The following is a 23,009-nucleotide window of genomic DNA, read 5'->3' on the forward strand; positions in this document are numbered from 1 at the left end:
AGAGCTGGGCTGAGAGACCTCTGCCCGAGGGCTCCTGGCTGGTTCGCACGATGCTGTTGCTGCCGGCGTGCACACGCTGCGCGCTGCGGGGTGGCTTTAGCGCAGTGCGCGGGCATCTCCGTTTTATCGACGGGGGGGGTTAGCTGGAAGAACGCGTGAGAGGTGTAATAACGTCTGATGGCTTGCTCGGGTTAAGGAGGCGGGCACCACAATAAAAGCACCATGTTCCACGGTCTAAGAAAAGTTTGCTAAATAGAAAATTCGATATTGTAGTTGGACAGACAGATGAATACCAAAATAGCTGAAAGAAATAGTTCTGAAATGTAAGGGACAGAATGGTGTTATTTCCTCCCACCCGCTCCTCACTGTTTCTAGCATGGATTTTTTGGCTGCTGCTGTTGTTGTGTTTGTCTGTAGGCTCATGGGAACTGAAGAAAGCCCCATGAATTAGGTCCCAGATCCTAAATCCTCATTCAGATGACTTCTCATGTTTTCTACTGTGCTGGAAAAAGGGCCCAAATACTGAACAAGCCTCGAACTGGAATGTATCTACTTGAGAATTATTATTTTTTTTAAACAAGGATAACTTTAACAACATTAAATCCTGCCAACACAGGAAGTGTCATGTGAGAGTATGATGTGATAACCACAGTTTTGTTTGCTTTAAATTTCTTACTCCACAAAGTTTAGGTTCTGACTTACTGCAGGTGAATTGTTATGAGAATACTGAAGGAGCCATTTCCATTCAGGACAGTTTTGAATGCTTGCTGAAAGTTTGATTCACATTGTGCCCATTTTAAGGATCAGAAAAAAGATGGCTTAATTTGGTCTTGTTTCTGAAATATTTTTGATTTACAGATGGAGCTAATCCAGGTAGCTGGATTTTGCCTCTGCAAATTGATTTTTAAGATTTTCATTGTTCTACATATGCATTATTTTTTGGAACTAATTGTAAATTAGAATATTAATAAACTTAGTTGCTGTTTTATAAATTTTTATAAAAAAAACAAGCAAAGAGAACACACTGGATATTTACACTTTATCTTAATTTTAAAATTCCCTTGAATTTTCTGTAATAACATGTTGTTAGCTTTTTTTCATATTCATTGAAGCAGCAGCAAGGAAAGGCAATAGAGCTTGGCAAGACTGAGAGATTTATTTATAAAACTGCAGGTGTGATGTAAGCAGATACAATAATTTTTAATCAGTGCAGCTTAAAATCACTTTCTGGAGTAAATAATGCCCTCTAAAATGCTTTTGGGTTAATTGTGTACGTGAAAGCTTTGCAGCTGAAGAACTGCTATTAAATAATCTCTTCACTTGATTGCACCAAGTAATTTATTATAGTAAGTATACAATATTTAACTTAGAAAAGGTGAGTTCAGGTGTTTACCATAAATAATTGCAAGGTATGTTTGAGTCTGAAGACGTTGTATTCTTAGGTGCTGCTGATCCCAGGTAGGTCATCGCTGGTACATTGAACTATTTCTGAAAGGCATTATCAAACATTCTGCTAATTCAGACCTACTATGTGAACATATAACAGTGTGATTGATATTGTTCAAGGTTCTTACTTCTGCTTGGTGCTTATGATTCAGCAGGAAGGTTGTTGACCATGGTAGCCATGCTTGCAATTGCACAATGGCTGTTTATACTGCACATTTGCACAGTCTTCTGATGTATTTCAGAATCAGTACTTTTGCATCTGCTGTTCACTGCTGTGTCGTACCTCTTTGTCTGTGAAAACCTTTGCCTCTTTCGGTGCTGCAAAAGTCTCAGTAAATTTCAGTCTGAATGATTTGGAAAGATGGTAATACAGAATAGGGTCAAAACAGAGGTTTGATACTGCAAACAGCAAGGTAGATTCTTTAGCTTTAAAGAGAGCTTGTTTCAGAGAGCAGCTGGTTATGGTATCGCTTTGGCTCAAAGTGTAGGGGATGCGAACAATGTGGTACGGAACAAAACACAGCAGGTAGCCTGCAGTTACGAGCAGTATGTTGATGAGGGCTTTCTTCACGTTTGGGTAACTCTCGCTGTATTTGTTTCGGTAGAGTTGTCTAACAGCAAGGAAATTGGAAATCAGTATCACAGCTGAAAAATTCAGGAATATTGCTGTGCATATGAAATTAGTAAACACGTGCCAGTCTCTTCCAAATTTTGTTTTGAAATCAATGCACCCTGCACCAGGTCTTTCTTCAATGGTTTTTATTGGAATAGCCATGTTAGGCACTGTTATAAGGAGAACCATTGTCCATACGACTGCAGACAACATCTTGGCAAATCCAGGCTCTTGAATGCGGTAGGTCTTGTAACTGTGCATTAGCTGAAGGCAACGATCCATGCTTACAAATCCCAAAAATATAATTGATAAATACATGTTCAGGTAGATGAAACAGGCTGTGACTTGACAGTGGAATATTCTCAGTTTCCAGGATGCAACTCCTAGGTCAACAATAATCTTTACTGGCAACGCCAGAGTCAACAAAAAATCCGCTGTTAAGAGGTTAATTAAGTAGATGCTCATGCACTTCTGTTTCTGATCTTTTTGTGTGAATGCCCATAGTGCGAAACAACTTCCAATAAATCCCACAAGAAAAATCAAGTAGTAAAAATAAGTAAAAGGTTCCATTTCTTTTCTGACGTGGCATTGTGAAACATTGCTTGACATTGTAAACTTCTCGTGCAAGTTGGTTTTGCTGCTAGGAGATACCAAGAACCTACAAAAAGAACCAAGAAGACATCAATGACATCAACTTTTCCTGCGCAACAGTAGTTATTCTCTGAGAATTTTGTTTGATTGATGTCATGGAAAAAGTGCAATTGGGAAGAAATATTTTTCTCTCTCTTCGTGCTGCTTCACAGATATTCAGGAGGGCTTTATTCTCATGTCAGAAAAGTTTGGAAATGTATTAGGATTTGTTTTTGAAAGCATATAGACTTCGGAGAAGCTCATCCGCTAGAGCAGTCTCTGTGCGTGTGTGTTTGGTTCAAACTTCCCCCTGCCTTGCCCCCAATGGAAACGCCAAAGAAAAAGGTTTGTATTTGTTTAAGATTAAGCATCTGGTTAATAATGGTCATACTAAAACTTCATAACTTTTGAACAATTGAAACTATGCCTTAGAAAAGGGTAATATTTGTAGCAGTCTTGTTCTATAAAAATGTATTAGGGGTTTTGAAGTTAATGCACTGTCAAACCAATATGCGGATATGTCAGATAGATGAGCAAATAGTTCTAATTGGTCCTAAGTTTTTGCAAACTGCTCTCTCTTCCTACTTGAACAGAGGATAAATTAATCGCATATTTTTATGAAGCCTTTAGAAAAAGCATATTTTGAAAGAAGCAGCTATTAAATAATTCTGCTCACTTCCTTTTTAGGCTTCACTAGAAATTATAGGGAAGAAAAGCAGAAACTTTTGGTCTTATTTTAACTAAATACGCTACTCCACGACCAAGGGGTTTTTTTGGTTTTGTTTGTTTGCTACGCTGTCAGACTGCTGCGTAGAATGTCTGTGGGAAAGGAGGCATGTTCATTAGAATTTCTTGGAATGAAAAACAGTACATGTATGTCTTGAATAGCATCAGACTGCAACAGTTTTTTATTTCATTATATTGTTCCTAATTTTAATATACAATATAAGAGAACCACTGCCTTTGCACATTTATTTTCTGCTGTAAAACAGGTATCGAGATGTGTATAGTTTGTAAACCAAAATGATTGCAGATACTCCAGTGATTTAAAATGGGGGAAAAAGCAGTTTGTTTCTTGCAACTGGCTTTCTGGAGGTGGTCTCTATTGTCCTGAAAACATGTAACTGAGTTGAGAAGTTTGGGTATGCGCAGTGCAGGTGAGGAGCATGCCGCGCTGTCGGTCCCGAGGCGGTGGGATTTTCCTGCCTTGTGGCACGGTGCAGCCCCACTCGTCCTTCCCGGGGCGAAGAGGCAGCCCGGCAAACTGAGCCCTGAAATGCTGCAGGAACCGGAGCCTCCAAGGATACAGCATGACTGCAGCCGAGTAACTGCCTACAGGCAAAGCAGCGGCTGTTTTGCTAAATACTCGAGCCTGACTTCCTACGTGTTTGGCACGGTTACTGTTTCAGGCTGTATATTTATGTAGCTCTAGGTAGGCTGGAACAAAGACTAGAAGCACATACCTGTCTTAGTGGTCTCTGGGGTCTTCCGAGCATTAGTCTGCGAAGATCTGATGTCTCTTGGTCCCTGCTCTCGCAGTCCAATAGCGTGTTAATCTTTTCTTCTGGCAGCGTCTGCTGGTTTTTTAAAACGTGTCTGTGGTTTTTAAATGTGCTGATTGACGCAGTTAAAACCAGCATTCAAATAACTAAACCACGTGGAAGTTACCTAAAGGAGAGGTGACAGAAAAACGTAAGTGTTCACGGAACAGCCCAGAGAGACCTCTTTTTCCTGTTTTTCGCGCAGGAGCTGGCGGCCGGGCGGGAGGCATGCCGAGGGCTCCGCGCGCTCTGCCCGCGCAGTGCTGCGGTGAGCCCCGCTCAGGCTCGCGGTGCTGCGCGGGACGAAATAGGGAACCATGGGGAGAAAAATGGCTGCGAAAGAGACGAGTTAGATGTGTCGACATGGCCAGTAGTGTGGATTATTACCGTTACTGCAATTCAAAATACGTTTTTGCGGAGGAAGGGCGGTCAGAGTTGCTTGACCTTGTCTGCATCAGACGGCCGACAGGGATGTTGTGAACAGTGCTGTAAACTGCCTGATACCTAGCAGCACTGCAGGCAGGGCCATTTTTCACTCTCTCCTCCTAACTTCTAGCTGGAAGATTTAAATTTAAATGTTTATCGTGTGTTCATGTGCGTAAGGGTGATGAGACATGTATGGTTTGGTGAGCCCCAGCATTTGGACTTTTTCATGTAGTTCCTAAAACTTCATCAGGTTAGTTCCAGATTCTTGACCTGGGGCTGATGTGTGACATCAGTGGCTGATTATTTGCTTTCCTTTTTAAAAATCTGAAACTCTCTTTCCCCCCTCCATGTCTTTCATTTTAAATCTATCTGGAATCAGGGTTTTGCAATATAATTGGCCTCCATTCATTATAACATTCCTGCATGAAATTCCAGGTTTTTTCTAGTCACAGCCTAATTTGCAGATTTAAAGGCACGTAGGGACTCTGCAGATAGCAATTAAAATTTTAAACCTTAGGACGTTTGCCAAGCACTATTAAAAATAAAAATGACAAGTTAGGTATATAGGGGAAATGTTTATAATTAAGCTTTTTTTTTTTTTTTTTTTTTTTAAACAGGAGAGAATGTCTAATACCATGCTAGGGGGCTGAGGTACTGACAACAATACTGAAACCCCAAAATGTTAGCACTTTGTTGTAGTTGAGAATCCACAGGAATTTAGAAGTCACGTACCAGAGCTTTGTGAAGAAACAAAATAAGAATGTCTGGTTTTAAGTTTAGTCATAAGCTTAAAGTTCAGACCATATTTGTCAAAATGTTTGCAAAGCTTCATAATCTGGAGTGATCCTGTGTTTGGTTTTGAGCAAACATGGACTAGTTTTATCTTGTTATGAGCATCATGCAAAACTGATCTTTCCATACTTGTATTATTTATTTATTTATTTTTAAAAACTTGAAATGTAGCATTCAGTCAGTTTTTTTTCCTGTGTGTGTTTGTGTCTCCCCTTTTCTGTAGAGGCAGTTTACAGCTCAGAAAACTTTTCCAGGTCTAAAAAGACAAGGTGATGGTTACGTAAACCTTTACTGAAAAATGATCTACACTTCCTACAGAAGTGCTTTGGGAGGAGAAGAAACATGAGAACATGAGTCTCCCAAGTTGTAATTCTGGATTTTATTGCAGTTCAGTGTCATCCTCGTCTCCTGTCTGTAGGTCCAATTTAAAAGGCCATTTTAGTTCATAAATTACAGATGCAGATGGTAGATTTTGCTGTAATTAAAGGTGCTGAGCACTTCTCATCATAATACCCTATTTTTGGTGGTTTAAACTTCGTTAATTTTTTACTTTTGATTTGAAAACTTCCATGATGCATGCCTGCTTATGCTGACTCCTGGGATTGGGGGGTGTTGCAAGGAAGGGGTGCTGGTGGGGGTGGGAATTCAGCCAAGATGATTAGATCATTTCTGAGAACAAAGCTAGGAAAAATAACATCTAAACCTTAAAAAAAAACCCTAAATCTGATGACCTTTAAAAGGGCATCAGGAGCCTTGTGTTTTGAATTGGACACACCAAAGATTTACGTGGGTGGTCCTCGTGTCAGCATCCCTTCTGATACCTCTCCGCATTTTTGCCTATTCATTTGGAGAAAGGTTTCATGTCCAGAAAGTTTCCGGAGGCTTTCTGGAGTTCTGCTGTTAGTAGGCTTTAACTTTTTTTTTTTTTTTTTTTTTAACTTTCGTTCCGAGCACCCTCCACGGCAGGTGTGGCCGAGCCGAGTGCCGGCCACTGGCTCCGAGGAGGGAGCGGTGCCGCCGGGAAGGGGGAGCCCAGGGCTCCGGTCTCGCAGCGGAGAGGGCTCGGGCTCGCTCCTGAAGGCTGCGGCTGGGCTACCCATGGGGAATGCGGAGGAGCTGGGAGAAGAGGAAGGGCTTGAGAGTAGCCGGTATGGATGGAGAGTGAGTTTGGATGTACCTCGGGGTCCTCGTGGGTTCTCCTTGCCTGGGGTTCGACTCTTTGAAGCTGTGAAACGTTAACGTCGTGGCACCCTGCGTGGGGAGCGTCGGAGCTGCGTGGGGCGGCAGTGCCCCGGGTGTGGGAGGGCGGACGTCTGCCCGGCCGGGCTCCGCTCGCTGGGGACGAACGCTTTGTGGAACCATCGCGTGACGTCCCTGCGTGTGTGCTCAGCGTGTGCTAGTGCTTGCATTGGTTAGTGATTCCCCCCGGGAGATGCCACCTTGTGTTTTCTCCTCCCCCTTCAGCAGGTCGCCTCAGGGGTTATTTACTTAAGGCTCCTCAGGTAAGGGTCCCGTGGGACTTAACTCGGCATTAAAGTTAATTAAAGATGCACTATAAAGGGTGCAGTTAGGTTTAAAAGGACAACTTTCTTTAATTTCCTATTGGAGGAGCACGGGCAGGATTGCATGTGAGTGTGCATTTACAGTATGTTTGTCCTTATTTCTGCAGCTGCCAGGCGGGTGCAGCTTATGGTGAGGGGATGTCTCCAAGCCCCTCGTTTTCCTTGTCTGTTCCTCGTCTTCAGTCCTGGAGAATGTTAAATGTTAGCAAGCACTGGCCAGGCATGGATATTCAAGGCTCTGTGTGATCTCCTTTCTTTAAGTGAGGAAAATATGTAACAACCTGTTAATCCATCTGTTAGGAAGCTAATGTTTGAATCTATATCATTCATATCCCTGCGTCTTTTAAATCAGGAAGGTTGTCAAGCATAGAGTTACATGATTCCTTTATGTAAGGTTTTTGAGCCTACTTTCTATGCAGTTACAAAAGTAAGGCTTATTTGCACGTTGTGCCCACGTGGACTCTCTCTGTCAGATTTCCCAGCGTTGGGTGCAGCGGGAGAAAACTGGGAGAAATTTTACCCACGCTTAGGTGGGGGACGGTAACTGTAAGCTTCCTGCGGCGTGGGATGGTGCTGGGGGAGCCGGAGACCATCCCTCTCCCGGGAGAAGCATCCTCGCCACCCTGTCCTTCCTCCGCCACTCGGTGCGAAGCAGCCCAAGAGCAGGATCCGTCCGGCCGCGGGAGGGGGTCGAGCCCCACGGCCCCCGGCGGGAGCGGTGCAAGCGCGGGCAGAGCCCTGGCGGCAGTTCTTCCTCCTCCCGGTCCGGGCAGCGACGCTGCCTGCGGCAGGCAGATCTCCAGAGGCGTGTGCAGGAGTCGGCTGCGGCGGCTGTGTCGGAGAACGTTTTGGGGTGGATTACTTGCGGGAGGGTTGTGGCTCTCCCACGTTTCGCTCTGTATAAATGTGCTGTTAAAGGCACCGAAAGTTTGAGATTTAATTTCCAGTTTGAGTTTTGACGTCTTCAGTGTGTGTTTATGTGCCGGTACAAGGCAGACAGATGTGCACGGGTAGAAATTCTGCAGTCAATGCATGATAGAGAACTGATGCGAAACCCTGGTTTTATCATGGTTTTGTATCATTTACGTGATGGTAGACAGGAAAAAAACCCAAAACCCACTGGTAAACAGTTGATTTTCTTTCAGCTTATCTTCAGTTGTGAGAGAAGCATTCAAAATCAACGTCAGAAGCACAGTAATGAGCGGGTGGTACAAATTAGTCCTGAGAGTTTTCCTCTCCTTCTGTGTGCAGCTGTCACAGACGCTGTTTTGATATTAAGGTATGTCTTTGAGGGGCAATCTTTGAGTGGTGTCTTTGCCATCCTTTAATCGTGTAGCCAAGAACTTTTTTCATGTACAAACATGTACAAACTAGCAAGTTTAGTATTTTCTCTTACAGCTTTTCTTGACTTTCATTGACAGATTAAAATTTTTTATCCCATTGTAATGTTTGCATTGTAAATGAAAAGTAGGAGTGATCTTGGCACAGGGTAGTTACAAATTCTGAGCAGAAATAGGTATTTCTGATGAAGAAAAAAACCTGATTCGTGTATTTACTTCTGAGCGTGAGGAGGTAAGATGTGTTCAGTGTAGCCTGTGTCACCGAGCCTGTCGGAGAGGGGTGGGGATCTGCTCTGCTTGGCACACAGTGCTGCATGAACCCCAGGTACCACGGGTAGATAACCACATCCTGGGGATCAACATCATCGGCAGCCAGCAGAGCACACCCGCCTGCTGTCAGATAGCGAGTAGCTCCTTAGCCTGCCCTGTCACCTTCTGTCAATTATCAATATTTAGTTTTAATTGTTTGAACAGTGTTTTACAGATATGCGGTGCCCTGAAGTTATGATTTTTAGATGTGCTAATGAAGGTGCTCTCATAAAAATAATAAAAGACTTATTTATTGGGGTGAGATGGGAGAATGTGTGAGGGTGTCAGCAGAGGGAGACTAGACCTTCCCTCCTGTCCCTTCTGTGTTAAAGTTAGCAAATACAAGGGGTGCTCCCTCATTACATCTTCTGGTTGTGACTCTGTGGCCTTGTTAGGTAAAGTGGCATCTGCCCCCTCTTTGGTGAGGTTTTTTGGGGTTGTTTTTTTTTTTTTTTACAATACAGATAATTTTTTGAGATGACATTCTGCAAAATTAAACTCCGTTTAATATTGCCGATTTCTGCACAATCGGGACTTTTTTATATATTGAGGCAGTTGTGGAGTGTGCTTTCTGTCCTGAAATAGTGTTTGGAGAAAGGATTTTCATTTGCTGGGTTTAGCTCTTTCCCTGAAAAATTATGATGCTCTATCAGTGGCAGAGAAAATGGTCCATTTTGAAGCCTTACACCATGATATTAGCATAAATAACCCATTGCATAGTAACTGCAGCATTGTCATTTGTCCAGTGTAATGTTAAGTTGGCTTCTGGGTAGATAGCTGTGTGGTATCGCTAAAGGCTAGGGCAGGTTTATGAGGTGATGTATAGTTTAAAATGTGAGATGTTACAGGCTTTTTAAAGCAGATTTATGCCACCATCCTTGGGTGCCATCTCAAGGTTTTGAATAGCAGAACAATGTTTCCTTACAAAGGAATGACCGGGAACTCCACCAGGCTTGGGGGAAAGAGGCTGAAATGTGTAAGCATGACAACTTTTCTGTGCAAATGTGTGTGTTTGATGTCTCTTGGCAGCCTGTGGTGCAGGCTTGTTCTCCCCAGGGGCACCACGCCTTTGCAAGAGATTCCAGGTCCAGCTGAATAATTTAGCTCTCCAAAGAATAAACAGACCAAACCCAGCTTCTTGCTCCTGCAGTGCAATGGAGGGAGTCATGAGTAAGTCAGGAGGAGCTGCAGCTGGGGACTGGGTCGCTGTCGAAAGGGAACCTTGTTTACCTCTGGGTTACCCATAACTTTCACCGCAAGAATTTTGGGGAAGTTCCTCCAGGTGGCAGGTTGACAAGGCAAGAGCTGGCACTTCGTGGGACCACAAGACTTCTGGGTGCCTGAGGAGCTGGCTAGGTTTATCTGAGGCGTGATGTGCTGGGAAAGGTGTGAAAGAATTAGCTTACCCAGTGCAGAAAAAAAATTGGCCCCATACCTTTCCATCCCAGTTCATATAGCAAAGTAAAGAGCAAGGCTGGGGAAATAGAGCAGAAGCTTGGTTTAATAATGGTGTTATTTGAGACTTGTCACACACAGGGTGGTAAATTGCAGTAGGATCGGGGGTCACAGAAGCATTTTCTGACTAGTGAAGCTACTGGAGGAAGATTTTTTCAAAGTGAACGAAAAGCTAGAAATTTAGTGTCACTTTTGAAAAAGTGTGTCGGTTGGCATCCTTTTCCCTGGGTATGTAGATTTTTGTCATTCTAATATCAGTAATCTAGTGGGGTGAGGAAACAATTTTACAATATAAATAATTTTTTCAAAGCTCGCGAAGTAATTAAAAAGTTATGCAAATATATATTGTGGAAGTGTTTTCATCTCTGTATGCCAGCGTGCTTTCACAGCCGCAATTATTTAGATTTACGTAGGCAAATACCAAGCCATGCCATGTAAGGAACTAAATGTTTTTGCCATAAATGACAAAAAATCTCCCACAAAGCAACAGATTCCCTTCCCCAACAGGCTATTTCCCTTGCTTGGAGGGAAGAGCCTGCAAAGTCTCAGTTTGACAAGAGTCAGGGAGCTCTGAAAGAACCATATAAATAATCTTTTATGTATTTTCTTTAAAAAACACAACCAAAATGCAGCCTTCTCCTGTAGTCCCTAAGGGCTGGTTCGGGCTGAGGATCCCCCCCAGCCGCTGCAGTCAGATGAACATCCAGGCTCCCCTGGGTGTTGGGTGCTGGCTGCTTTCTGGGTTTGGGGAGGGACCGCTCTTCAGGCAAGCGGGAAATAAATGGAGGTAAATTTGCTCCATAAAGGTGTGTTTAAGCACAGCAGAGTTGCCTGGTCCTTTAGTTGAAATATAATCCTGTGTGATGGTAGAATACTGTTACCCGTAGATAGTGGTCTCAGACCAAGAGAATGGTAGAATACTGTTACCCGTAGATAGTGGTCTCGGACCAAGAGAAGTTACCCACAGCCTTGGAGAAGGTTCAAAGACCATATGTTTAAAAATCTTTCACCCTGAGAGATTATCTGTTAGAACTAAAATGAAACACAGTGGCAGAAAGGTGAAGCACATGTTACTTCTGTTTTCTGTCCCTGTATCATCTTTGTTAAGTAAAATGAAAGTATTCAGCTTCCAGAGCCACTGCCTGAAAGTTTTGTGTGGGTACTTTATGCACTGGTGTGTTTTCCCTGTACAATGATAAAATCAATCAAAAAAAACCCCCAACAACCCCCAAAAAGCTGCACTGAAAAATACAGTTAAAAAAGAGTTTATATTTATACATAGAAGGTTGGTGGCTTTCAGCTATTACTTTTGTACAGAGGGAAATGTTTTATCATCGTGCCAAAAGCATGAGAAAACCAACAAACCATTCTTTCTGGATTTAAATATACCCCTGAGTTTCTAGACAGCTGTACATGTGTGTTTTCAAAAGGCTCCTTGAGTCTTCTTACCTCCTTCTGCAACAACAGCAAGGGAGTTACTAGTATCTCAGTCAGTTGGGTATGAACATTTTTTGGTGTACACCATGTTATTTCAGAAGAGTCCTGAGGAATATAGTACAGTGTAACTGTGCTATTTAGTTTATAGAAGGATCCTCTTTAAACACTTGCTTATGTTGAGCATCACATTTTATAGAAACATTCTGACATTTGGTGCCCAAGGGTGACAAATAGTCATGTTTAATTCTTAATTTTGTAGAAAGTTTCCCTTAAGAAAGCCTATATATATATATATATCTATCTATATATCTATATAAAATTTATCAAGGGGTTTTCAGGCTCTGCAGATCTTTGAGGATTTGATGTGTATTTTTTCTTTTTTTTTTTTCTTCTGTTTTTCCTCCCAGTTGTTGGAATAGAGTCCTTCCTTAAGCTGCACATTGTCTTCAACACTTTGTGACCCAGTAAATACACGAGAGCTTCCCCTCAGGGTCTCAGTCCTCTTTTATGGGCTGGTGGAGGCCAAGTCAGAGAGACTTGTGCTGAACTTCATCATATTGGTTCTGAGGGGTCTGCTCCAGCCGAGGTGGAGCGATCCGTTGTTCCCAGGCTCTTCAGGCTGGTTTGTTGATCATCATGTGTGTCGTGCCTGGCTTTGTGAGAAACAACAGCATATCAGTTTGATTATTGGTCTGTTGGATAATCTGTTCAGAGAGCCATGGCCTGGAGCTCCAGAATGTGTTGTTCCAGTTATTCCTCTCTCTTTTTTTGAGATCCAGATAGGTCGTATCACACCATAATGCAATCATAGCATCAGCTGAAATAGCAGGTAGTAAATATATTGGCAACATGCAATAATATTTTTATACAGAGAAACACCACTTGGTATTTTATGCTGAAACCTTGTTTCTGTTTTATTGCTGGTTCTCATCTGTTCAGTTTTCTTTGAGACATTTGCGTTCTTGAATAAATTTCTGAAATGTGAATTATTTCACAGACCTGAACCTACACTATGTTTATACTTCCCTGAAGTATTTGATCTTCTGGATTTAGAAATTTCAACCTCATCTGAAGTTTTCAGCTTGAGATGCAGTTTTTGATACAGCTTTTCTTTAAAGGGGAGGCAGAGGAAAAAATAAATAATGGGATCAAGGCACACATTTGCAGCAGACAGTACAAGAGTAAACTCCTTTGCATAGAACAGAGTTTTTTTTGACTGGCAGTTGAATTGTGAGCTAGTTTGACTCAGAGTATATGGTATTCTGCAGAGGTGATAGGGTACGAAGCAGATGACAAATACGAACATAATGCTGAATATATTACGGCTGGTTTTTCTCTTGGTCACATCTGAGTTCCTTCTGAATTTTTTATAAGAACTATATATTTTTTTTGATATAGAAGTGTAAAAAATGATTAGCAGAAGAAAAACAACCCAGAAAATCCCTGTGCAAATGTAACTTGACGCCTTGTGCCACTGTCTGCCAAGCTCACTTTTAAGACCTATACATTTTCTGGAATAATTTTCTTTAGTGATTTCATTAGTTAAAATCATATTTGGAAGTGATATAAGCATTAACAATAGCCATACGATTATAGAGACCACCTTACTGTAGTTAACTGTGTGAACAAAGGAGGTGAATAAAGGCTTTACAATTTTGTAGTATCTGTCAAAACCTATGAGGCCAAAAAATGTTATCCCAATATACATGTTTGTATAAAAAACAACAGCAGAATATCTGCACACAAACGTGTTGAGCTGTGGAGGTGCAATTTCTGAATCGGCCAGAATTTTGAAAGGAAATGTCAAGCTCATTAGGAGGTCAGCAACAACGATGTTTTTGAGATAGACAATAAAACTCTTTTTGCTAGAAACATACAGAAAAATCCATGCTGCCACACTGTTCAGCGAGAATCCTACTATGAAAATTAAACAGTAGACCAGGGGAATGACTGTCTTAGTTACTACTGTGCTGTGACTGCAGTTGTTTGCTGAGGAGTTTGTGCTGGAGTTGAACATCTTACAATATCTTTGTTCCTAGAAGCAGAGAAAGATTATCTCAGTAAGACAAAAAGGTGCTATGCTTTCCATTAATTAGTATAAGTTTTCTACTCCAAAATAAACTTGGCATACATCTCAGAAATGACCACATTTCCACACCGTATAATTTCTAGCAGGGATGCATAGTTAGTATTTTCCAAGTGGTGCCATCTCACTTTTTGATGATGTTTGAGGGCATACTGCTGTTTGGAACAGAGAATCCATTTGCTTCTCTGTTTGACTTTAATCCATTATCTTCAAGCCCTGTGCTGCCCCTTTTCTTCGGGTATAAGCCTATGCGCTGTGAACTAGGAGGGGGACTGAGCCACAGTGATTTTGTGACTGTAAATACATCTCGTTAACCCTTAAGGACCAGGATGTATTTTTAGCACTGGTTTACCAGGAAGCATGTGAGGGATATCAATATTCCTTGTACAAGTGTTCTGTTTTGTTTACAGGCATAAAAGACTCTCTTCTGTTAGTCAAGCATGGAAATATCTAGTGTATGCCAATGTTTTCTAATGTTCACTTGAAAGAAACCCATATGTGCAGCTAGCACAGTTTGCTTTAAACTTTTCCTTTTAGTAGCGTGATGCACAGGAGTGTGTCTGTGTGTTAGCATAACATAGAAGCTAGAGCTGTCCTCTCAAGTCATTCAGATCTAAATTTTAGAGGATCTCCAAGAAGAAATCACATCTGCTGTCTGCTTTTCTTTCACAGAGTGGTTATGGGGGTGGATTACCCTCTGTAGGGCGGGCAGAACAGATATAGATATAATGCTGCTGTATTTGGCAAATTAAAACCTAGGCAACTGGAAAACACATGCCGTGGAGCTGGGAAAAAAAAACCCACCCTGTCTTTTAGAAAACAAAGAATTTCCTTATTGCCACAATTCAGAGTTAGTAGCTGATGCCTCCGTGTAGCAGATGGGAACCTGAGTGCAACCTTGCAATAACTAGAAATGGAAATTTTCTTTCAAATAGGTAAAATTGTTTCCTTTGGTATGTTGTTTTCTGTATCTCTCTTGCAGTCGCTGTAAAGGCTGATGAGCTTAGGTGGTGTTCTGAAACTTGCATGGATAAGCGGAGCAAGGAGCAGGTGTTACGCCCATTCACACCCAAAGCCTGCAGTTAATCTCTTCCTGGTAGTTCTCCCATATGAGGACCTGCCATCCTATCTTTATGTTTAAGCTCTAGTCATCAAGGCATTTGTTTTTGTTTGGTTGGGTTTTTAAAGGAAAAAGATGGTGTGGAGAGCAGGTATTATAATATAACTACCATGTGAATATGTGCGTTAATAATGTAATAATGGGCAAGGTTGGGGGTGATAACTGCTAAAACTAGAAGATCTCCTGGAAAGGCACCAATACTGAATGACATTTTTATTTCAGATGGTAACACACTGTATTTAAAAACTGTTCTCTTCCCATTGCTGTCTGCTGTGTACATGTTCTCTTCCTCCTGTCAGGCTGCCTAAGCAGGACCCTCTCTGCATATGATGTATTTAGAACTTGTTCCTGCTCTGTAGGGTTTCCTAAAGCAAAGTACCTGGAGGTGGGTCTTTCTACGCTTGGACTTAGTAATAGATACTAAACGTCTTAGGAAGTTCATGAAGTATTTCTTGTGCTGAGGCATCATGCAACAAAGGATTATTTCAGAAGTGTGTGATTAGAGATGTGGACATTAAAACTTTGTAAAGTATATTGTGTCTGCAGCATGGAAGACACCGTAGACAAATTTTACATTTGATACCAGCAGATTTATCAACTGTCTGTGGTTGAGAAGGAGGCCAAAGTCCAAGCTAGACTCTCTAAATCTTTCAATATCAATGGCATGTCCTTACCTTTCTTGATTTGACTGCTGTGGTGCTCTTTGTTAAGGGTCTAGAGCGCCTTCCATTCTCAGGCACAGGGCCTCTTCTCTTGCTGGGAGACCTATGCGAGAGAAAGAAAATAGAGTTGTTAGAGTTGTGTGTCATAACACAGGACAGTGTAATTCTGCGGTGCTGAGGGGTTCCCACAGTGCGAGGCCTGTTTAGACCATCTAATGGTCAGTACTGCAGACAAGTCTTCAGATCTTTCAGGACGACTTCAAAATTGCTTAGGGACAGAGTCACAGAGCAGTCCTGTTCAGCCTAAAGCCCATCACTGCATGGGTAAGGCTAGAGGCTTTTGTGTGCCCCTGCTGTGCATCATGTCATTTGTGTTTGTGATCAATTTTATCTGCTCTTTTTGTCACCTAGTCATACACTCAGCTCCTTCCGAAAGGCCTTGTCCCTACTGCTCTGAATAATTCAGCATTGATAGCGAACACTGTCCCCTCACTAGCCTGTTCCCTCCATCAGTCGTGGGTCCCAGTGTGGATCCTGTAGGAGTTACGGTGAGGTGGTACCACAAGGTCTCACTCCTGTGCCCTGGTAAAGAATCAGTCTAGCAGAGTGGCCTTCGTGCAGCTGCTTGGTGCTTCTGGATCCTCATAACCACAGCCACCATGACGGCTGCGCTCCTCTGCTGTTCGTGGATTGCAGAGATGGGTTGTGTGTGGTTGGCAGAAGGCATGCTTCCACTTTAGAGAGGAGCTGTCCTTTCATGCTTCTCATTGCATTCTTGTTCAAGCTGCCCTTCAGCCTTCGTAATGAGAACATCCTCTTCTTTCGAGAACCTGAGAACTTGCGGTGGCTCCACCAAGTGATGTGCAGCTTGAAATGAGCATAGATATTCACTCCTCATTCCATGTTGGGGATCATCTGGAAACTGTGAATACTCCTCATTTGATGTTAATTGGTGGGTCAATTTAGGGTCTTTTTGTCCAAATGCTACTTGAGGTGATGACTAAGCTTAAGGATTCTCCACCCTGCTTCCCCGAATTCTTACAACATTGGTTTTTTTGCTGCTGTGTAACCACTGCTATTTGCTGGTGTGTGTTGGAGGCTGTGTGTTGGAGGGTATGTATTAGCACCCAGCAATCTGTGATTTGTATGTGAGAATAGCGTTTCATACCTGAGCAGCATTTCATGTTCAAATGCTTGGTCCAGCATAAAGTATATTTATTCTATGTAAATAATATCAACTAATTGTGCAAAACCAGCAAACTTGATTCACCAAATTAACAAGACTGATTTGATAAAATATATGAAAGTTTTGAACTCTTCTCAGTTGGTAAATCATGTTCTCTTGGTAAAATACACTAAAGGAAAGTTGCATAAACCATTAAAATTGCTTAGTTCCTTCTGTATTTAAACTCTTACGCTATCACTTGTAACCCCTCCAATACCATTAAGGCACTTTTTCTTGACTTCTGTAACTTGGCTGTCGAATTTCAAAGTTCATGGCTGCTTTGCTGAAAATAAGAATAATATTTACAAGTTGGTGGTTTTTTGGTTTTGTTTTTTTTTTTTTTTTGACCCTGAACACAATGAAGGTTCTGTAGTGCTGAGTGCACATTTTAGCTCTTTATGGAAATTAATGCAGCTGCTTGATAAATAAATGTGCAATGCAGTTACTGGGTCAGGAATTGTTGACAGTGGTCACTGTCCCCAGAAATACTTATTGAACTGCAAATGGAGTTTATCAGGGAAGAAGGTCATGCCAAATGTTATCTCTGATGTTATGAGAAATCTAGAGAAAGAGGAAGCTCAATGCACAAAACACAGCAATTGCGAATTGTGCTGAGTTGTGCTAAAAGAAGAATCTTTTTTCAAGATTTTCTGTCTAATGCGGTAGGAATACTGGTAGTGGTCTGAACTTGCAGTCCGGCCACGCTGGTGTAATCCCGTTGGACGTCAGCCCCCAGTTTGGACGTTCGTCCTGCCCCGCTCTGAGCAGCGTGCGCGGGCGGCTGGTGATGGGAAGCCATCAGGGCGGGCTGCTGGGGGTCGCAGGGGGGCCTTCGAAGGGCGGACAGGCTCACTTGTTGGTTAGGAGCCGGACCAGCGGAGGGACATAAAAGCGGGGCTTGCTAGCTGTGATTTGCAGGTGGTGGGATCCTGTCTGTCCGTTCTCCGCGTTGGGCTCTGAAGGCGCTCAGCTGGGCATTCTGGGGGGGCGAGAGCTGGCGGGGGCAGGCAGGGGCTGTCCGAGGGAAAGCCCTCTTCTCCGGTCGCCTGGGCGTTTCACAGCCGGTGCGTGCTCAGGTCCGCATCTCCCCAAAGGTGCCCGACCTGGCAGGCGGGGGGGTGGGTGCCAGGGTGGAGACGTTTCAGGGTCAATGGTTGTAATGCTGGTCTCCTTTGGAAGGCGTTTTTTGCAGTGACTGTGGAGGTATGCTGGTACGTTTGACTTCTTGCAAGTTTGCCAAGAGACTAAGATTTCGTTATTTTTCTGTTCTTATTATAACGCTTGTCATAAGGCAATGTCTGGATTTTAATACTTAAGAGAATAAAAGTATGCAAAACGCACTATGTACTATTTCAGCCCTTTAAAATGGCGTATTGGGGGGTAGTTGTTCTTGTTTGTCATAGATGCATAGAGTGTAGCGGAGGAAAATGGGATGACTAGTCAAATGAGGATGACAGAAAAGATAAAATAGCATTCCTGTTGCAGGAAGCAGTAAGCGAGTAACTGTGAGATAGCATCGTGCGTGGTGGTGCTCAGTGCACGCTTCCTCTGGCGTGGCTCAGAGAAAAGGGCGATCAGTAAGTGTGGCAATGACTTCTAGAGGGTGTTGGTTCCTGGCTGCTGTGCCTTCCAGCTCGAGCTTTCAAGACCACTCACGCCTGGTGTGAGAAGATAGAGGACTGCGTGAGCCATGTTTCTACTCGGGCTGCTCATCGGGGTGCTGGTGAGAGTAGCATCCCCTGTGAGAGTGGCTGAGAAAGGCTGTGTGTCCCGTGAAGGTCACTGCTGCTGTGTCCCCACGAGTAGCAGTGGCTCCCACCGACCCAGGTTGAGCTGCGGGTATGTCCTGTCTGCAGCTATGGTTAGTGAGGGGAAGAACAGAAGCGTAAACAACTCTTTACATCTTAACAGTACTTCTCAGTTTTGATCCGAAAAGGCAAAATTCAGGATATTCTAGTGAGGAGGTAGCAACTGCTGATGGAGGAAGGTGTTTTTTCATGCTGTGATATTTTATTTACAAACTCTTGGCTTCCTGAACGTGGGATGAATCGAACAAAAAGCTGGACTCAGACCTCTTCCGACTCAGAATGCCGTCCTTTGGGGCTTTCTTAAGATGGCGTGCCAGTCCTGATGGTGCTGTCGGGCCTTGTGCGCTGCCTGCCTTGTGTACCGTCTTTCTCCTCCTGTGTGCATCTCATCCCCAAGCCCTGCACAGGTGCCCCTTCTGCCAGTGTCCCCGCTTAGCATCACTAACGCCCGTGCAGGGACTGCGGCCCTTCGAACGACCTGGTAGGCAGGGACCCCACGTCACCTACCGGCACGGCAGCACCCTGACCACCATCGCATCTGTCTGCAGCCCTTTGCACTGAGCAGCAGCAGGTCCTAGCGTGGATCGTCTTTTCTTCCTCCTCTCTTAACTGAAGGGACTGACTTGCTCAGTTGGGAAGAAATTGGCTATGCCATCTAACCTTTAAAATGTTATTTTAACAAAAAACGTGGAATAAAGCCATGGCATCTTTGTGACATCTCTTTGTTGGGACTATACTTGTCCCTGGCTGCCTGTATTCTTTTGGTTGGTTGTATAATTCTTGGGGGGTGAGTGTGTGTGAGGATTTGAGCTTCTTTGTATAACACAGCCAATATTCATAAGTCCTTATGAACTAATGATTGTATCTGTGTTTCTCATTCCTTGTATTTGCAGAAACAATTCCCAAGCTTGTGAGTTCAGTGCCTTACAAACATTTCCTGCCAGCAATTGGGCTGAGAGGAGTCCCATTAACACCTTTCAGAAGTACGCAGTATTGCAGTAGAAAGTCTTGACTTTTTTACGATAGCGAATGAATTCTCATTTCCGTTTGGATATAAAACATCTGCTTCTAAAACTGATGCAGATCTGAGTACTGAGCTTTTGTTCTGCTTGCTCCCCTCCTTCCTTCCTCTCCTCCCCATCTGCTCACCCTTTAAAAAAAGAAAAAAATGTTGCAAGCCGATGTTTTCAGGCAACCCAGAGATGAGGAAAATAAACATTTTTGTCCCCAGGTTCGATCAACGCGAGGTACTGTACTGCACCACCCTGTCAGGAGGCAGGGCTGCGAGCGAATTAGGGGAGTGAGGGGCCGTGGGGGGGTGCGGAGCCCGGTCAGCCCCAGCCTTCCAGCTGGACCTGCCGGAGGGCATCCGGCTCGCTTCTGCCGGGTTCACGAACAAAGCTTAAGTAAAAGACTTGCTGCTGTTAACCTGGCAGGAGAAAGCGTGCCATGTAAAATGACACCAGACAGCGTTTAGCATTGACAGCACTTTATAACAGATTTTGCTGACCAAAGTTATTAGATCAATTAGATCATATGTGGTATTTTCTTGGCACGTGCGATTCATTTCTGGGGTTCTGAAGGACAAAGTGAGAGAGGAGAGCCAACAGGTATAAAGAGTAGCTGTAGATAAGATTGTTTATGTCTTGTTAAAATAGCAGGCTCTTTGAAGGGCAATGCAAGCTCATTTGGTTGCAGCGTGAGGACACCTCAAGGGTAGAATTTTATTTCTGTCTCTCAAAACCCACCGGTAATTGTTTCATTTCTTCTTATTGTCCAGGATTCCCTAGGCTACTTTTGAAATCTGAAATTTAACAGGCTAATTTTGCTGATAAGTTAAATTTTTCATTCTATTTTTATTTCTGATTTTTCGACAAGGGTCTAAATTATTCTAAACCCACCTCCTTTTAGCATTAAAAGATTAGAGCCTGTGAAATAGCTGTGCAAACCCTGATGTTCACACTGAAACTTAGGCAATGCTTTGAGCCATTTGCATGTAGGATCATTTTCAGATCTAACCCAAATATTCCATTTTTTTAATTAAGCCTCAGAACCCCCCCGCACTGAGATCCTTCCTATCTCCAATCAGTTATAGTATCTGAATTAGGGAGTGGTGGATGTAAGAGGAAAAGTTAGGACCAGGGTATTAGGAATGGTCAGTTTATGATTTGATATTAGAGGATTAAACAGACCAGCTTTTAGAAGCAGCTGTCCTATCAAATTTGGAATTATTCTATTAAGAGTATGTCAGTAAAACATTTCCGTGATTAGTCATTTTCTGATGTCCTAAAACTGGGTATTTAAAAGAAGTAACATGTGGTTCAAATAAAGAAATTGTTCCATTTAATATTCTATTTTAATAGTAACACTTGTCATTTAAATATTTGATTTTTAATTCTATTTTCTGATGTTTTAAACTATGAGTTTTATATAGTTATGTTTCCTTAGTCATAAATTAAAACAAAAGTAGTTGCTTAAGAAAAATATCTTTTGCTAAGATACACAATACAGAGCAATCCTTACCTGTAGATCAGCAGTCTTTGGTGGCGTAGCTTGAGGCTGTTCCATGTCTCAGCCTAATAGGTGTGAGAGTTTGTCTGCCTTAGTTTTCTATATTTATTTATAGTTATGACTGCTCACTTGTGTTCTAAGTATTTTGTGGTTTGCATAATGCATGGATGATTTCCTGTTCACCTTATTTGTCAATTAAAAAAAAAAAATACAGTGGTAGTTATTTAAAAATTAGAAAGTTTGAGAGCATTGGTAATGTAAGAAATGTGTAATGAAAAGACAGAGTCTTTCACCTGGAAAGAAGTATAAAATTGCATGCGTGGGCCCTAAAACAGATTTACAGAATAAGCCCTTTACAACTGCCTTATAATGTAAAACACCATAAAAACCGTGTAAGCTGCAGCAGGTTCTGTTACTTACTGGCTGGAGTACAGTCTTCTGTCTGCTCTGCTTCACCCATTGGCTGCTCCTTCGCAGGTGGATAGGCTTTAGTTCTTCAAGCAAATGCTTTGCAATATTATCTTCATGATCTGCTTTGGGTAGTGGTAGTGGTTCAGGGTGTACTGTATCTTTGCAAGCAGAAAGTTGAAGAGCTGGTGAGTCGTGCCTTGCTGCTTGGCCAAATGTGGTCGAGATCTCAAGTGCTGCAGATGGCCAGTGCTATTTTTGTGTACTTACACATACTTCCATGAAGATAGCGTTGAAATGATTTCAAGAAAGACACATTTGTGCAGTTGGCAAAGCAGTAAGCGATCTTAAGTTAAGGGCTGGTGTTTTCTTTTCTTAAACTGTTCCCAGGCCTGGCTGTGACCTTTTCTCTAAAGCTTACTACCCTGATAGCTTCTGCTTTTGTTAATGGGAGTGTTCTGAACTGGAGTGCACAGGCTTACGTTGTGGTTGCTCAGGGTGTGCTCAAAGGCAGAGAGATGTATTCTTGGGATGAGTGATGAATCTTTGGTGTATGGCTTTTTTCTTTTTCTTCTTTTTTTCATTTTTCTTTTCTTTTAACCTTAATCACCTGTCTGTCTTCCTCCCTTCCTGTTCTTCCTCTATGTTTACTGGGAAACTTTGGAATCAAGCACAAAATTAGTTGAAATGGATGGTAATGGAAAAGCTAATATCTTTTCTATGAATGTGGGAAAGTAGTATATTCTGAGAGAGATCTGAGGTTTGGGGAGAGAAATTGAAGTTTATATGTTTATTTAAAAAGAAGTGAAATATGCAAGTTGTGTACATTAGTGTTAGTAAACATTTAGTATGTGACTTGAGCTCTGCTTTACATTGCGTAACCCAAACCCTCCGTTAAATACACAATTTCTTCATGGACTTTCCTCTATGAGTGTTTATCAGTTTACAAGAAGGGGCCCAAAGGCATGGACAAATGTATGTACCTTCTGCTAACGCATTGCTGCCATGTACACATCCTTTACTCCAAGCCAGTTCATGTTAACCTGAACATGTAGTCCCTTCCTTCCCCCAAATGTCACTGAATCTTTCTCAGTGAAATAAGGGGGTACCTTCAGAGACAAAATTGTCTTTACGTTATTGTGAGTACTCTTGCTCCTCTCTTATTTCTGAGACTCCCAGATCAAAGCCATAATGGTCAATTATTCATTGCTTTTAGGTGATGAGTTTAGATGCTTGTTTCATTGACAGTTTTTATACCTGCATTATATTCCGTTTCGGCAGCAGTGTGAGCATTCAGCCTTTCTGGGAATCTGAATCTGAGCTCTTTGGGTCTGGTAGGCAGGTGCTGTGATGTAAAAATTTGGTTTCAGTTACTTTCTTGGGTGTCAGTGGCAGGGGCATGCTCTGGTCCCCTCTCAGCTGCCTGGCACTGGGCTCCTTCCTCTTCGGGCAGTCTCCTCGAGCTGTGGCAGCTCCTGTGGGAGTCCTGCCGATAGCAGCCTGCTTCCCTGGCACTGCTGCTGTGGGCCTTGTTGCACTGTCTTCCCTGTGGGCTGGCAGGCTGTAGCTTTAGGATTCATGTCCCGTGGACTTTGTGTGTCACACCTCATACCGTCAGGCTTCAGCTTCAAGCAAATT

The 23,009-nt window shown here is 42.7% G+C and overlaps 3 protein-coding genes across 9 annotated transcripts in view; 1 reads left to right on the plus strand and 2 right to left on the minus strand.

Moving 5' to 3' along the window:
• Positions 1-23,009, plus strand: part of MED12L (mediator complex subunit 12L) — a 156,217-nt gene that overhangs the window by 38,217 nt on the left and 94,991 nt on the right. The gene's annotated exons all lie outside the window — the stretch shown is intronic.
• Positions 1,321-21,495, minus strand: GPR171 (G protein-coupled receptor 171). Its single transcript, XM_030027752.1, has 4 exons — positions 21,384-21,495; positions 15,432-15,522; positions 4,153-4,357; positions 1,321-2,717 (listed from the first exon to the last, which is right to left on the minus strand). Exon 4 carries the CDS (start codon positions 2,666-2,668, stop codon positions 1,691-1,693), a length of 978 nt encoding a protein of 325 aa, XP_029883612.1. The 5' UTR covers positions 2,669-2,717; positions 4,153-4,357; positions 15,432-15,522; positions 21,384-21,495; the 3' UTR covers positions 1,321-1,690.
• On the minus strand, positions 11,364-21,510 carry P2RY14 (purinergic receptor P2Y14). Its single transcript, XM_030027751.1, has 3 exons — positions 21,384-21,510; positions 15,432-15,522; positions 11,364-13,586 (listed from the first exon to the last, which is right to left on the minus strand). Exon 3 carries the CDS (start codon positions 13,566-13,568, stop codon positions 12,543-12,545), a length of 1,026 nt encoding a protein of 341 aa, XP_029883611.1. The 5' UTR covers positions 13,569-13,586; positions 15,432-15,522; positions 21,384-21,510; the 3' UTR covers positions 11,364-12,542.

The sequence above is a fragment of the Aquila chrysaetos genome, chromosome 10 (genome assembly GCF_900496995.4).
Source record: "Aquila chrysaetos chrysaetos chromosome 10, bAquChr1.4, whole genome shotgun sequence".
In the NCBI taxonomy this organism is placed as follows: domain Eukaryota; kingdom Metazoa; phylum Chordata; class Aves; order Accipitriformes; family Accipitridae; genus Aquila; species Aquila chrysaetos.